At 46.3% G+C, this 14,886-nt stretch overlaps 2 protein-coding genes across 8 annotated transcripts in view; both read left to right on the top strand.

Annotated features, from left to right (window-relative positions):
• Positions 1 to 13,957, top strand: LOC147132027 (retinoic acid receptor RXR-beta-A). 5 transcript variants are annotated; one of them, XM_086015019.1, is made up of 13 exons: positions 1 to 104; positions 805 to 953; positions 1,570 to 1,805; positions 2,069 to 2,219; positions 2,448 to 2,627; positions 3,188 to 3,208; positions 4,122 to 4,282; positions 4,361 to 4,490; positions 5,181 to 5,313; positions 6,775 to 6,810; positions 7,812 to 7,903; positions 8,006 to 8,111; positions 8,879 to 13,957. In XM_086015019.1, exons 2-13 carry the CDS (start codon positions 938 to 940, stop codon positions 9,024 to 9,026), a joined length of 1,410 nt encoding a protein of 469 aa, XP_085871145.1. In that variant the 5' UTR covers positions 1 to 104; positions 805 to 937; the 3' UTR covers positions 9,027 to 13,957. The 5 variants fall into 5 exon arrangements, with proteins under 5 accessions (XP_085871145.1, XP_085871147.1, XP_085871148.1 ...); XM_086015020.1 differs by lacking the exon at positions 1 to 104 and adding an exon at positions 280 to 381; XM_086015021.1 differs by lacking the exon at positions 3,188 to 3,208.
• Positions 9,244 to 14,886, top strand: part of LOC147132026 (uncharacterized) — a 41,962-nt gene continuing 36,319 nt past the window's right edge. For all 3 annotated transcript variants that reach the window (XM_086014997.1, XM_086014995.1, XM_086014999.1), the window contains exons 1-2: positions 9,244 to 9,393; positions 14,367 to 14,474. In XM_086014997.1, coding sequence (XP_085871123.1) covers positions 14,448 to 14,474 — 27 coding nt within the window. In that variant the 5' untranslated portion in view covers positions 9,244 to 9,393; positions 14,367 to 14,447. The remainder of the gene's footprint in view (positions 9,394 to 14,366; positions 14,475 to 14,886) is intronic.

The raw sequence follows: 14,886 nt of genomic DNA, 5'->3' as shown, positions 1-14,886 counted from the left end.
GTGTGCGTTGTGCTGGAAGTGGTGGTGTGGGGGGGTGGGGGGAGGCAGACAGACACTCGGGGCCTAGTCGGCAACATTCATGCGAGGAAGCTGCGCCGCTAAACGTCAGTAATTCGTGTTCATTTTGCCCAATTTGCGACATTCACCTTCCCTCATGTTTGCGACGCAAACACTTTAGCTTACGAGTTAGCTTCTTAATTAAGTCGCATACACGTTAGCACCTAGCTAACCCAGCTAGCATGGGTTAGCGCCTCGCTTGCTTTGCCAACTTTGGGGGGGTAAAGGCGCATTTTTGGGGAATTATAACGACACGCACCACCATGCGCCCTTTGTCCGTTTTTTCTGGCCACCGATATAAGTAAATGTTTGTCCCGGCTAAAGGTAAAGACGTTTTAAGTGCGAGCTAACGTTGAAGCTATGTGGAGGCTAGCTTCAGCCAAACACTGGAACTATATGCTTGTTTGTTTTTTTTTAGTTTCTATATGGCAGTCAAAACAAACCCTGCAAATGTTAACGTGTGACCTAAATGCATTTCATGCATAATTAATGTCGCTTTAGCATGTTCTTGGTTCCCTGCTCAAGACAAGCTGACGTTTGACGAACAGCTGTTTGTTTTCGCAAATGTGATTTAAAAGGACAACAAATTGAGCAAATGCACACAATCTAGTGTCTTGGACATGAACGCCGACTACACAGCGGCGTTCGGAAGACGCTCGTTGCTCTTTTATTGGTTTATTTTTCGTCTACTGTAGCTTCCCATTTGGCAGCTAATGCATCCTCCCTTTGCATGTGTTGGCATTTCAGAGCCGTTTTTGGTCCCCCCAAAGCAGCTCCGGCCCGGGCCGCAGTCCGCGGTCTCGAGTTTGGTGGCGGAGGCTCGACGGTGTGCAGCGGCCAGTGAGTCCCGGGGAACCCCCTCGCCGCAGACAGCAGCACCATGGGAGACAGTCGAGGTGAGAATCAAGGCATGGTCAGCCACAACAAAAGTGCCACGCACCCCATGGAGAAACTGTTTTTTTTTTTTTTAAACTCAAGTGCCAATAATATTTATTTTGGATGCAACCGAGGCCTGTCAAACTGCTGTCTGATTCCAATGAGGAAGGAAAATTATTTAGGTACTGTCTTAACTGTTTTGATGTTAGTGATGTCTCATTAACACATGGATGCTAGTTAACATCGTAGCGTCACAGCAATCTCCTCAGCATCATTCAAGTATCCTCCCCAGTGGTTGCAGGGTGGATATCAGATGGATATATCAAAGCTCAGAATAGTTGTATTCTTGTTTTTTAATCGTTTTTTTAAATAATAAATCTGATCCATAGGGAGCCTTGTGTGCTAAATTGGCAGTACCTACTGCCCTCTAGTGGAAGAGCATCAAATTGCTCTGCCTGCCGCAATAGGTTGCTGGCATGGATGATGCATAAACAATGACACCTTATTTGTCGTTAAAAATAAAAGCGACGCGATTAAGACCATTTAAGTCAAATTGAATATTTTACACCTGGTGGTGTCTTGTGGCATACTAAGTTGCTGCAGCATAATTTATACGAGTAAAATGCTTGTTGGCAGATTCCCGGAGTCCGGACAGTTCGTCTGTGTCCTCCCCGCCGTCAGGCCAGCGCTCGCCACCTTTGGTACCGTCAGCCGCGGCCTCCATGACCTCCCTGCCTCCCATCTCCAGCGCCGGCGTCAACAGCCCCATCAGTAGCATCGGTTCCCCTTTTTCGGTCATCAGCTCCTCGCTGGGCTCCCCCTGCCTGCCGGGAACGCCGTCGGTCGGCTACGGTCCCATTAGCAGCCCGCAAGTAAGTTCCTGTCGCTACTCTGGGCTAATCGGGGTGAAATATCTCAAATCATGTATAGTTTGGATACTTCCGTTTTTTTTTTTTTTATGGAAGCTCAAGCTATGATAACTTATTTCAAGAAATCTTGTAAAAGTAAACATTTCCTGACCTTTCGGGTGATTTTGCTTAAATTAAGGAACATATTCCTAGTTTCATTGCTTTTTTTTTTTTTGTATATTTGAAGCCCATTTTTTTGCAGTCATCCTCTGCTGTCCTTCATTCAGATCAACTCCACAGTTTCCATGTCAGGACTTCACACGGTGAGCAGCTCAGATGACGTCAAACCTCCGATAGGTCTGAAGCTGTCGGCGCACAGCCCGGGCCCGATGCTTTCCCAGAAACGCCTTTGCTCCATCTGCGGCGATCGATCCTCTGGTGACTACTCATTCTCTTTGTCCTCCTCAAAAAACGCGTAATTCCATAGTTCTTGATCGAGATGTGACATTCTGTCAACACCATAGAGATAAGCAACCAGTGAAAATCTGCTAAGTATAATAACAGTAGTTTAGCCAGTCCAAACTATGGCCCAGGGGCCATTTGTGGCCGGCTGATCATTTTTAAACGGCCACCAAATTACTTCATTTTGTCTGTCTCTCTCACTAGGAAAGCACTATGGCGTGTACAGCTGCGAGGGCTGCAAAGGCTTCTTCAAGCGGACGGTGCGCAAAGACCTGACCTACACCTGCCGGGACAACAAGGACTGCATGGTAGACAAGAGGCAGAGGAACCGCTGCCAATACTGCCGATACCAGAAGTGCCTGGCCATGGGCATGAAGAGAGAAGGTACGCACACAGAAAATCCACAAGGACGAAAAGTGCAAGCGATTGTGCCATTAAGAAAGAGCGGCTGAAGGATTTAGAAAAATAATCAAATTGCGATTTTTTTTTTTCTTCCCTCCTCAATATTGTGATTACGATTTAATATGCAATTATTTTTTCCAAGCGTGCTCACCTACAAGTTCAAATCGTACGTCAAAGCACCGCAGCCATTTAACTTTGAGACTTAAATCTGGATTTGGATGAGATTTTTTTTTTTTTACGGTCCCAAATTCATTGGCAGATGGCGTTTTCTCGGTCACCATAGCAACGCGTAACGGATTCTCCAATTTGAGCCGAGTCGGAGGCATGAAAGAAGCCCCGCGTCCACTTTTCACTCTCAAACTCGACCTAACTAGAGTGTGTGTTGTAAATGATTGAGTCCGGCCTGCCCGCCGGATAAAGCAGCGATGGTGGCGGTGGAGGGGGACATGGGGGTGGCGAAGCTTTGCAAACACTAACCCCCTTTCCCCCTCTGCTCCTCTTTTTGTTCCCTCTCGTCCTCCCTCTCCCTCCCCCCTCTGCAGTGGCTAAGATGAGCGACAGATGTAAGGACAAGAGGGGGGGGGGGACGGGTGCGGGTTTGGATTGAGCGAGTGAGGGCCAGCGATTTGTTTTCATGCCTGGACTACGGGGATGTCTTCCAGTCGTTGTCATTGACCAAATCGTGCGCCACACACAGATTGACTTAGAATTTTGTGAAGAAGTGCTGTAATCTCCCGCATGTTCGGGATTCACTGTTCACAAATTCACACGTTAGCATGTTTTTTTTTTTTTTTTTAACTAATCCTCAACGCTCAACTATTCTATTTTCTGCATATTTTCGTGCTCCTTTTGTAATGCACTAAAAGGTCACAAGATGGCGCCAGACTTTAGTTTACAAGTGACCCGGTTTGAGAAAAGACATCTTTTTGCTTTGGCTTGTGAGCAAAAGTTTGAAAGAGAAGCATTCGATGGTGGCTCAACTCACTCAACAAGCTCCCATTTAGTACATAGTTACTGTCAACCTAGAAATAAAACGAAGAGAATGACACCTGTATTTAAAACATCACTTTGAATGCGCGCTAGCTTCATGCAAAGTCACAATGCAAAATGCAATGTGAGGAATACCGGCTTTGCGAGAAAATTCTAATGCTACAAGCAATGGACATTTGAATGCAAACTGTGGAACAATGTAGACAGAAAAATAGTAACAACAAGTAATAAGTAATTACTGGAGTTATGAAATTCTTTTGGTGCTTATGGTTTTGTATGACCCTATTATACTGCCCCCCGGTGGCCACGGCACGCACACCAGAAGGATTAAAAGGGCAATCATAAAATATTTTGGGGGTGGCGTGATTTACTAATAGTAGGCCTTATATTTCCCTCGATCCATTCCCCCCCCCCTATATTTTTGATTTAATTTTTTCCCCTGCACTCGTTCTCTGGTTTGTTCACCCCCGCTCTCCCCTTCCCCAGCCGTTCAAGAGGAGCGCCAGCGGAACAAGGAGCGCGAGGGCGAGGTGGAGTCCACCAGCGTGGTCAACGAGGAGATGCCAGTGGAGAAGATTCTGGAGGCGGAGATGGCCGTGGAGCAGAAGACGGAGCTTCACGCCGACGGAAGCTCCGGGGGGAGCTCTGTGAGTTGACCCGACCGAAGGGGCGGCCTTCCTCGTCACGGGCGCCGTCGTCAGCTGTTCCGTACCGCTCCTCCGCAGCCCAACGACCCCGTCACCAACATCTGCCAGGCGGCGGACAAGCAGCTCTTCACGCTGGTGGAGTGGGCCAAGAGGATCCCCCACTTCTCCGAGCTGCCCCTCGACGATCAGGTCATCTTGCTACGCGCAGGTGCGTTTCGTCGCCGTGAACCCATTCACAAATCCGTTTGAGGAGTTCAAACCTTGGCAAACGAGGCGTGGAAAGCGCGACCAACTTTATTTGTGATGCATCAAAGTTTAGAAGCATGTGATGTAATTCACTTCTTGTGCCATATATATATATATATATATTTTTTTTCATCTTGCACACGTGAAATACACCAAAAATGTTATAAAATGAATAAAAAAATGAAACAAAAACAAAGTATTTTTAAAAAAAGCAAAACTAATGAAAACTACATTAAAAAATCCAAACTCAACATGAAATAAAAACAAACTCTAATGAAAATTCCAAAGCTATTGTTAACCACGTTACGGACTTGCGTTTATGCCACACTTGTTTGATAGAATTTTGTCAAGTTAGCGCGAGCACTGAAAGGACTGCAAGTCCAAGTGTTGGGTAAATTTACAACCCTAATTGAAGTAGATAAAAACTTTCGTATTCATTCATGGCTAATTTGACTTTATTTTGATGCAAGCCTAACCTATAAGAACCAAGAAATTATGATATTGTGTTTCAGGATGCAGATGAATTTGTTTGTTAAAAAGTACACTGGGGAAAAAGACCCCGGGGCGGGAATATTAAATCGCAATATAGAGGGAACAAAATTGCAATCAGATTATTTTCCCGAAAATCCTAAACCAAGCGTCCCGTCGACAGGCTGGAACGAGCTACTGATCGCCTCCTTCTCCCACCGCTCCATCTCGGTGAAGGACGGAATCTTGCTGGCCACCGGCCTCCACGTGCACCGGAACAGTGCTCACAGCGCCGGCGTCGGCGCCATCTTTGACAGGTAGCCGCCACGCGCACTCACACACGTGATCAGGTGACACAGCTTTGCAAGGGCGGTCAAGCCTCGGTTGACTCTTGAACAATTTCCTCATTTGCTTTATTTCCAGCGGAACCCATCCTCAGCCTTTTGCCAAACACTCACTTATTTGCTTTTCTTGCATTTCAACCCTAACATATTTTTTTTTTCCAGAATATGTTGTATAGCAGGCTGTTTTCATCCGCCCATTCTTAGCTAGCTCAGGGGGCGGCCATTTTGTCACTTCCGTCGACTGAAAATGACATCACAGTTACCTGAGCAACTTTGATGTTATTTTCAGGCGACAGAAGTGACAAAATGGCCGCCCCCTGAGATGGCTAAAAACGTGTGGATAAACTCTTATCCCGCAAATTTATCAGAAGGCCGTGTTTCAACTAGCGGGCCTGCATAGAACATATTCTGGGGAAAAAAATAGCTTTGGGTTGACTTTCCTCTTTAACGCCACAAAATGAGGCTCAAAATTGGTGTCAAGGAAGTCCACTGTAGACTAACTTTTTGCAATGCTTGCACTGGTGCGCCCAACTTTTTTTTTTTCTTTTTTTTTTTAGGAGTTAGGTGCGCCCCATTTTTTTTCCCACTGCACCGCGTTCAACGCAGCAGTTTTCTAGCTTCCCTCTTTACGTTTTTTCCCTTTGAGCCACCCAACCGCAGATTATGTTGCAGGTCGATCCAGTCGTGATGATTCGCACCCGCCTGGAAAGCAAACGCGCGCGCACCTGCTTTTGGCTGCCGCTGCTTCCTTCCCTTCGGTGTGTGTGTGTAAAAGACTTTCTTTGTCAAAATGGCCGGCTGGTCTGATGTTTCCCTTCTTCATAATTAGCCGACTGCAAATCCACTGTGCCGATATTATTGCCGATCCAATCACAATGTGTTGCTTCTCTGTTAATTACACAGTCCTCTTGTCACTGCCCCCGGCCGTTTTTTTTTTTTTTTTTTTTTTTGCAAACAAGCGCCAAAACAAATGGCTCCAATTTTGAGTGGGAGTGACAGAGTTAAATACGGGACAGTAAGAATGGACCAATGTCTGTCGTTGTTCACCTTTAAATTTCTCCAAAGTGCAAATGTTTTCTTTAGGAAGCGTTTCTATTATTAAGTAGCAGCCTATTGTCTGGAGCAGGAGTTCTCAAACTTTTTGAGTCCAGGAGCAGCATATGGGCGACATATTTGACCAAGGACCCCTTTATAATCCTAAAGTCAATTTAACGTAACAACCACATGTCCGTGGAGCCCAGTTTGAGAACCTCTGGTCAAAGCCACAAAAATCAAATATGCATGGTTTAACCACTCAACTTTCTAAACATGTCTTCGGCTTAATAAGAACACCTGCTGAGGGCCCCCCCCGCCCCACCCCAAAGCACAGACAAGTGTACTAGCGATGTCACTGTGTAATAACACTGTAATAACACATTGTGATTGCATACGCAGGGCGCACAATGCTGAGGTTGGGGCCATATTTGACAGGTAATTACGCCACGACACAAACACTTTCCTTGAACCCCGCCTCTGCGTTCCTCACTGAGAAAAGTTCACCAGCCATAACAGGGATCGCAAACATACATTTGTGTGCTGTGCTTTGTTTTGTGTGCTAAAAGCTCCTGTCGGGTTAACTTCCCTTTTTTTTTCTTTTTTCTTTTTTTTTTTTTTTTAAACTTTGGTTGACGTAATGAGAGGGATTTGTGTACACACAGTGGATTTTAAAAAGTCTACACACCTCCGTTCAAATGTTACCACTCGTCCACACCGCATACCTGGCAGCGCCTCTTCGGCTTTCGGGACTCTTACCGTTGCACACGTCACTAGCGCAAATGTGAACACTCCGCTAACGCGGGAGCAGTGGGGGGGAAAAAATCTTGTGCAAGCCCGAGAGACGACTTGAGCGCATTTGGGTCATCTAAGGCGTCAAATAATGTCTCTTTTAGCCAGCCTTTTGTGATAATGACAGGCGGAGCAATTCAATGGTCGTCCACTAGATGGCAGAAGATGCAATTAACACACTATGAAATGCCATCAATCTGTTCTAGCCTGCAAAAAAAAAAAGCTCTCATCATGGGGCTCTTATCAGTGCTACCATTTTATATACTTTTGGTGACATTCGTTTGGTGACGTGCGGTGAGATTCGTCAAATGTAAGTTGGGAAAAACACAACTGGGGATTTTACTTAATTAAACAAGTGTGCGAGGCAGAAAAGGATTAAGAGCGAAGGGGAGAGGAAAAAAAAAAAGTTCTCCTCGTCACTTCCTGTGTGCATGACTGATTTGCTTCTTGGCCAATCAAAACGCAAGCCTGTTGCCATTCGGCGCTAATGTCCAAATAGGCCGTGTGCACTTTTCATCCCGCATCGGTGATGTTTCCACAGAAGCGTCCGCTCTTCCAAACGCTTCAGCTTTGATGCACAGCTTTGGTGAGAGATTGCGCTCTCCTCACCGTCCCCCTCCACTCGCCCTCTTTCCCCCCCCATGCAGGGTTCTGACCGAGCTGGTGAGCAAGATGAGAGACATGCAGATGGACAAGACCGAGCTGGGCTGCCTGCGCGCCATCATCCTCTTCAATCCAGGCAAGCAAACGCGACCGACCGCCTGACGGCCACGTCGGCATCGTTCTCAAAGTCTGTCTCTCTCTCTCTCTCTCTCTCTCTCGCTCGCTCTCTGACCTGAAGATGCTAAGGGCTTGTCCAACCCCAGCGAGGTGGAGCTGCTGAGAGAACGGGTGTACGCGTCTCTGGAGACTTACTGCAAGCAGAAGTACCCGGACCAGCAGGGCAGGTATGCGCCACTCAAAGGAATGACGAAAGCGACAAAGGCGAAAACAAGGGCGTTTTCACGAGCATGATCGCATGTTTTGGTCATTTTTGTGAATGTGTGACTTTTGGGGATGTAGTGATTCACTCAAGCCCTGATTTGATTCGATTTTCAGTTCCCGATTTTTGATTCGATTTTTTTTTTTTTTTAAATCGCTGCCATGCTAGCTAGTGTGGTGCTGGAGCCATCCACAAAGGCAACACGCAATGATGTTGGGCGCAAGCGCATAATTTGAGCTACACGTTCAAAATGTGCTCTGCATCTGGAAGGGAAAAAAAAAATTAGGAGGAACATCGTTATTTTATTATTATTATTATTTTTTGCACTCTAAATGAGTATATTCTTGTGACCTCGTTATGTTATGGCTTTTGTTAGGTGTTGCTGTTCATGAAGGCTTGTGAGTGCTGAGACGTCCGAGTTCATAAACGCAACACTCTGATCGACTCGAATCGATTTGATTAATTTGTTTACATCGATGCATATTTTAAGCAGTTTTTCGATGAATCGCTACATCCCGAATGATTTTAGCGTTTCATTTAAAAATGTTTATTTATTTTTTTTCAATTTTAGTTTGAGTAATTTGGTCCGTTTTCTTGAACTATCACAAAAACCTCAGCGAGCACCCGACTCGCTCGATTTTTTTTTTTTTTGCCACGGCAACTCGGCACTAGCTCTCGTGACGTTCACGCTTAGTGGTGACCGCGTACCGGCGCCGTACGCTCCCTTCGTAGGTTCGCCAAGCTCCTCCTGCGGCTGCCGGCGCTGCGCTCCATCGGCCTCAAGTGCCTGGAGCACCTGTTCTTCTTCAAGCTGATTGGCGACACGCCCATCGACACCTTCCTCATGGAGATGCTGGAGGCCCCCCACCAGCTCACCTAGACGAGGCCGCGCCGCACACAGTCGGGCGTCACTCTTTTCAACCGCAGCACCCGCTGGGCTTAAGTCGCCCTCACACTTGCACGCGCGCACACACACAGACGTGCAAATTATTACACACAGATCTAACGTGCAGAGGCGACACGGTTTTAACAATGCACTCATATCACCTGTCTTTCTTGTATTCAGTGTTTCACTTCTTCTCAAGCACATATACAGCCGACTATGCACATACATATGCATATATAAATATATATAGGGGTGTGTATATGCAGATGTATGAGTGGTAATCATCAGTTAGCCTTCATCTCAAAGCGCCTCTGTATCTTAGATCCGCTGGCTTCATTGACGGTTTCTAGCTTCCAATCAGGTGCGTAGCATTTCAATCAACTCCGCCGCCGCCGCCGCCGCCGTCGCCGCCACAGCAGCGTGTCTCCTTATCGACTTCATCCTGAAATGTATTATAAATATGCTTTGTATTTCCATGATCATGCCGAAAGGCGTTTTTGGGGTTTCTATCTTGAAGTACTGTACTCATGAAATGAGAGCTTTTTTTTTTTTTTTTAATTTTTTATTTTCCCGAAGGCATTGAAAGCCAGAAAGGGTCCGGGAGCACTTTGAATCTAGACTCTAAAGTTGTCCTTCCACCCCTGATGTGCGCACAGCGGGCGTTGTAAGACAAAAAAAAAAAAAACAGACAAAAAAAAAAAAGAATGACTTGAATTTTTCGTTGTTTTGTTTCTTTTTGATTTGATCCTTTGTTTCTTGTCTAGTCTGGCAGTCGCTTGGCAGTTTGGCGAGCTTGAGGGAGTTGAGAGCTTCAACGCCAGGCGGGGTCGCGAACTCGTTTTATCGCCCGGACGTGGTCCTTCGCCGGCGGTCGTTAATGCACTTTTTGTGAGTCGTACCCGCGTGAACGTTCCCTCCGAATGGCCGCCGTCGCGGAGACAAGGTACTTGGCGTCCTCGCCGCCGCGTCGGGTCCGATCAATCGGCGGCGGCCGCCGCCCGGTCGCTGCACCTAATAGTGGCCGTAGAACGAGCGGAACGCAGTCGAGATGATTGTAATATCGCAACCTTCTAAGCCACGCCCCTCCCTCCCCCGATTGATGACATCACTGGTCACGCGTTCGTATGCATGCAGCGACGGGTTGAGTTGGATGTGACTGACTACCTGACACTTTTCTACATTCGGTGTGTAAATATGAGGACTTGGGAATCACAAACATCCTGCTCGCCAGTGGTTCCAACAAACTTTTTCAAACGTTTTTTTTTTTTTTTTTTTTTGCTGCCCGCCAATCTAATCAATGACTGTGCCCAAACTGCAGCCTTTGCACCCACGTGCTTGATTGGCACTTGGACTTTTACTGTGATTTGTAACCAAGCGCGGCTCCAAACGTGACCGGCAGTGTTTAGCAATACCGCGACTGGATTCACGATAATGAGCATTTCTCGAGTCAGAAGTTTGTTTACGCCATTTTTTTTTTTTTTTTTTTAAGTGGCGGCTCAATGGACAGGGAATGGGTGCTAAATATCGGTCTTGCACACTCACACCAATGCAATCAATGCACGGTATGCAAAGGCACGGGCAGATCAGACGGTCGGTGGGAGAAGACAGTAGCGTATGTGAGAGTGCAAATGCGTCCTCTCAAAGAGGACTTTCCGGCCGTGAGGCGACCTGTGAGACAGGTGAATCTTTTTCAGTGTTTGGCTTTTCTCGTCTGGCGTGCGAGTTGCGGGAATGAAGGCGTTGAGTTTGCGTCCAGTGCAGGCAGGGGTGGGCAAACTGAAAGTGCTTCATTTAAAAAATAATAATAATAATAAATGCAAATATTGATTGTGAAGATTGTTTTTTCAATTTTCCAAGTCAGATTATGAATTGATCATTTGTTCATAAATTATGATATTGATGAATGTGCTAAATACAATCAAATGTGCTCAAATTATTTTATTGAAATGAACAACTTTATTTGTGGCATTCCTTTTCCATAAAATTGTTTGATAAAATGCAATTTTAATGAAATGAATTCATCTCAAATGATTATTTTATTGTAAATAAACACTGGTTAAAAATGTATTTACATTGCATGATTGTATTATTATATTATACTATTTTAGATACTTTTTTTTTTTTTTTTAAACCTCATTGCCCCTTTGTCCAATTTAAAATTCAAAAATGGCCCTTGAGCACAAAAGGTTGCCCACCCCTGGTTTCGAGGATGCTTTTTATTATTTTTTTCTTGTGCGTGTGTGTCTATGTAAATGCTCTTTTTAGAAGCGCACCCCAAAAATTGGATTTGTAACATGGCTGGACGAATGGTCGTTTGCACGAGCCGTCTCATCTTTGCCGTGGCCGGCAGCTCACAGAAGCTGCTGTCGATTGGTCCATGGCTTGGCCTTAAATGTTGATCCGTCATGATGATTATGACTCCACAAAAATATGCAACGTGGACTTTTACCAAAAGATTTATTGAGCCCCTGACAAATAGTGCGCTGCCTCAAATCTTTTTTTGCGTTTTGCAGAAGAAAGAAGTCACTGACTCGATGACTCGGTGCTTTGGTTTTACAGAAACGGCTGGGTTTTCCTCCGATTTGGACATTCCGACGGCATATAGTGCCACTTTGCACTGTCATCTCCAGTTTTGTAGGTTGGACCTGCTCAGTATCGTCTAGGTTGCGTCAAAGAAACAAGGCTTGTGCAATCGCGGTCTAATTCCAAACGTCTTTCAACATTTCACGTTCAAATTGACCAAAAATTGGACCTGAGCCTTGATTTCGACCTTCTGCCCTCAACTTAAAAATGGCCCAAAAGCAGCTCGCCCGCTCTAGTTCTCAGTGGCTCAATTGTGGTCTTGGAGAGCGTAACAGTACGTGCGTCTCATCGCCGAATCCACCGCGCGTAATGACGCTTCCGCCGCCGCGTTGAGGTGCGTTTCCGTTCTTCCAGTTTGCGTCCACGTTTAACGCACAGTCCCGACTGTGATACGAGGCCGAGCGAGCGCATCTCTGGGCGAGGCACGATGGGGGCGAGACCCCCCCCCCCCCCAGCCCCGCCTTTATCCACATGGCCTCTGCTGCTTTAAAAAAAAAAAAAAAGAATAAAAGAACCTTCCAATGAAGTACGTGCGGGAGAGGCCGTTCATCGGCGCGCTCGTGACGTTTTTTTGTTTTTTTTTATTAAAGGATGTGAAGCTTTCTTGCGCTTACTTTATGGGACAGCCACAACTGCAGGGGTTCTCAAACTTTTTTTTTTTTTTCCTTCAGTGACGTCTTCATATGGTGTAGCTCATCTGTCGGGGTTCATGTCGCGCTGCAGAGAAAATGTGAAAACGGCAACCAGTAGTTGCAAAGTCGACAGTCGGTTAGCTTCCTGGCTGCTGTCGAGGTGCATTTGAGCAAGGCAACGCCCCCCCCCCCCCCCCCCCCCCCAAGCACAAGAGGTGGAAGTTGAAATTCACCTTGAGGGCTCAAAGCAGTGAGCGGTGGTGCCTTGAGATAAGAGTTGAAGTCATTCCATGACCACGCTTGTATCTCAAATCAGCTTTTCCCATTGAAATGAATGCAAATGTCATTAATGTGTTCCTGAACCCCATTAAAACGGCAAAAGAAAATTGCACTTGACAGCTTTTTTTTTTTTTTTAAATTGGTGAGCCCTTCCCATACGTAGAAATGCACTTTCTTTACAATTATTTTGCGGGACCCCCCCCCGCCCTCTCAAGATGAGTTTGAGAACCCCCGCAGCATTGTTTGTCATGGGCAAGTGTGCATTTTGTTACATTTGGAAATGCTGTTTGAGGAAAAAAAGTGTGTGTTCCAAAAAAAAAAAAAAAAGACAGCTAGAAGATAGGCTATGACTGGCATATACGCAAGCCGGGCGTTGAGCCAAGTTGTCCTGACCTGATGAAGCGGTCTCATAGGAACGGAATGGCAGCTGGTGTGTGACCGTCTGGTCATACAAGTACAATGGATATAAAAAAAGTCTACACACCCCTGTGCAAATGCCACGTTTTGTGAATAAACAAATACACAACTGGGCTATTTGGGTTGTACAAGTGTGCACGTTTTGTGAATAAACAAATACACAACTGGGCTATTTGGGTTGTACAAGTGCGCACACCCCACTAACCGGGGATGTGGCCGTTGCTCACAACGAACCAATCATATTTCAAATTCGTGTTGAATAGGACTCAGCTTTCGGAATCGCAGAAACACAGCATTTGACCCGGGGTGCCTCGACTTTTTATATCCACTGTACAACCGCCATTTGGAGCCCATCATGGTGCTTAACCTGCAGTGCGTCGGTGCTTTTTTTTTTTTAGCCCCCCCCCTCCCCCCCTCCACTGCACCTTTTTGTGTGTTGGGCTCACGTCACACCGCCGGCGCGGATGCACTTTCTTACCCGGTGAGGCCCGCGAGGTCGCTTTGTCCTCGTGTGGGCAACTCGGAGGGATGGGTCGCTCTGTTTTAGGAGGTCAAGGTTACGATGGAGGGTGTTTTGAAGGTCAACTAAAGGAGGAAACTGAAAAAAAAAAAAACTCATTTCCCCCGTAGAGCTAGACTCTTCATTTCCTGTTTACTCTTTGCTAAAACAAAATTGACTCTTTTGTTGGTGTTCTCCCCCGTCGCCCCTCCATGCGCTTCCAGCCTGTTGTTTTTTTTTTACAAAGTATTAAACAAATGCGTCACGCGTCCAATCGGAATGGAACCTGTCCCTCTTGTTTTACGTCTGTCGGTCGTCCTGTTTGTATCTTACTCCATCGTACACGTGGAGCCCCGTGACTATTGTGTGCTTTGGAGATTGGAGAGAAGAAAAATATGAAATATTGTTGTGTTTTTTTTGTTTTGTTCCCCCCCGCCCCTCCTGGTCATTAATTCTGACTCTTGTTTCTGTTTGTTGTATTATGTCCGAGTAAAGCTTTTAATACTGTACACAAAGTGCTTTTGATTGCATTATTTCTCCCTGCTGCACGCCTCAGCCAGTCCAGCAGGACCCCCAGGGCCTCAGCTGACCACTGCGCTGCTGCACTGCCGCCATTCAGCCTCCAGAGGGAGCACTGAGCTTTTTAGTCTGTCGTCATCTTTGAACTCCTCCTCCCAGCCAATGAGGAGGCGGCATACCTGCGAGCTTTTTTTTTTTTTTTTTTTTTTTTTTTTCTTCATCGGCCCTGCTTCACTTCCAGGAACGTGAGCTTGTATGTGCGGTTAAGGGAAGCTCCTATTCGTCCTCACAGCTTAGTTACTTGGTTTACCAATGCAATGCAAGCTCCTAAAGATGTTCACCGTTGGATTAAAAATAAAAGAACTGCATGTTTGTTTGGCTTAAAATGTCATCCTGCGCCATTAGGAGTGCCGAGTGTGACGGCGAGGACGGTGTTTTGCTTCTGCACAATGGCGAGTCTGTCGAGGGCCCCGGGTGCGCGTCTGCATGTCACCTGCGTGTCAGCAAGCCCAGGTAACGCAAGTGGTGCCACACGCAAGGAGCGGGTCGAGCTCCGTGCTGCCGCCCTCAACAGTACCACAAGCACTCACCTAAATTGACAAGCCAACATTCAGATTTGGTCCATGAATTTAAGTATTGTTTCATTCCCAACAGATTTCAGCTGTCACGTGTTGCCGTGTTCATGTAATCTGCCCGGGGCCTTAAGAATCAGTAGCGTAGTAGTCGTCAAATTTTTTTTTTTTCTTTCTTTTTTTTAGCGTAAGTGGTTCAAAAGCATTCTCAAGAGACATTTGTTACCTTTCCGAGTGGCCTGACCGTCGGTGTGTCCAGCAAGCGTTTTCGTTTTGCATCCGCTTTCCTCCTCCTGCGTGACTGCCCTGAGCTCGCCATCCTTCTCGACCCTTTTGCTTTACACCCACCCCCC

Source organism: Filicampus tigris, chromosome 18, assembly GCF_054856515.1.
Source record: "Filicampus tigris isolate MCC_2025a chromosome 18, RoL_Ftig_1.0, whole genome shotgun sequence".
NCBI lineage: Eukaryota > Metazoa > Chordata > Actinopteri > Syngnathiformes > Syngnathidae > Filicampus > Filicampus tigris.
Note: the sequence above shows the minus strand (reverse complement) of the source record. Positions and strands in the feature narration are given on the sequence as shown.

What these genes read in the sequence shown, in the direction of transcription:
- LOC147132027 (XM_086015019.1), top strand. An exon ending in CATGGGCATGAAGAGAGAAG is followed by an intron (nt 2,628 to 3,187) that starts GTACGCACACAG and finishes CCCCCTCTGCAG; the next exon opens with TGGCTAAGATGAGCGACAGA. An exon ending in TACCCGGACCAGCAGGGCAG is followed by an intron (nt 8,112 to 8,878) that starts GTATGCGCCACT and finishes CTCCCTTCGTAG; the next exon opens with GTTCGCCAAGCTCCTCCTGC.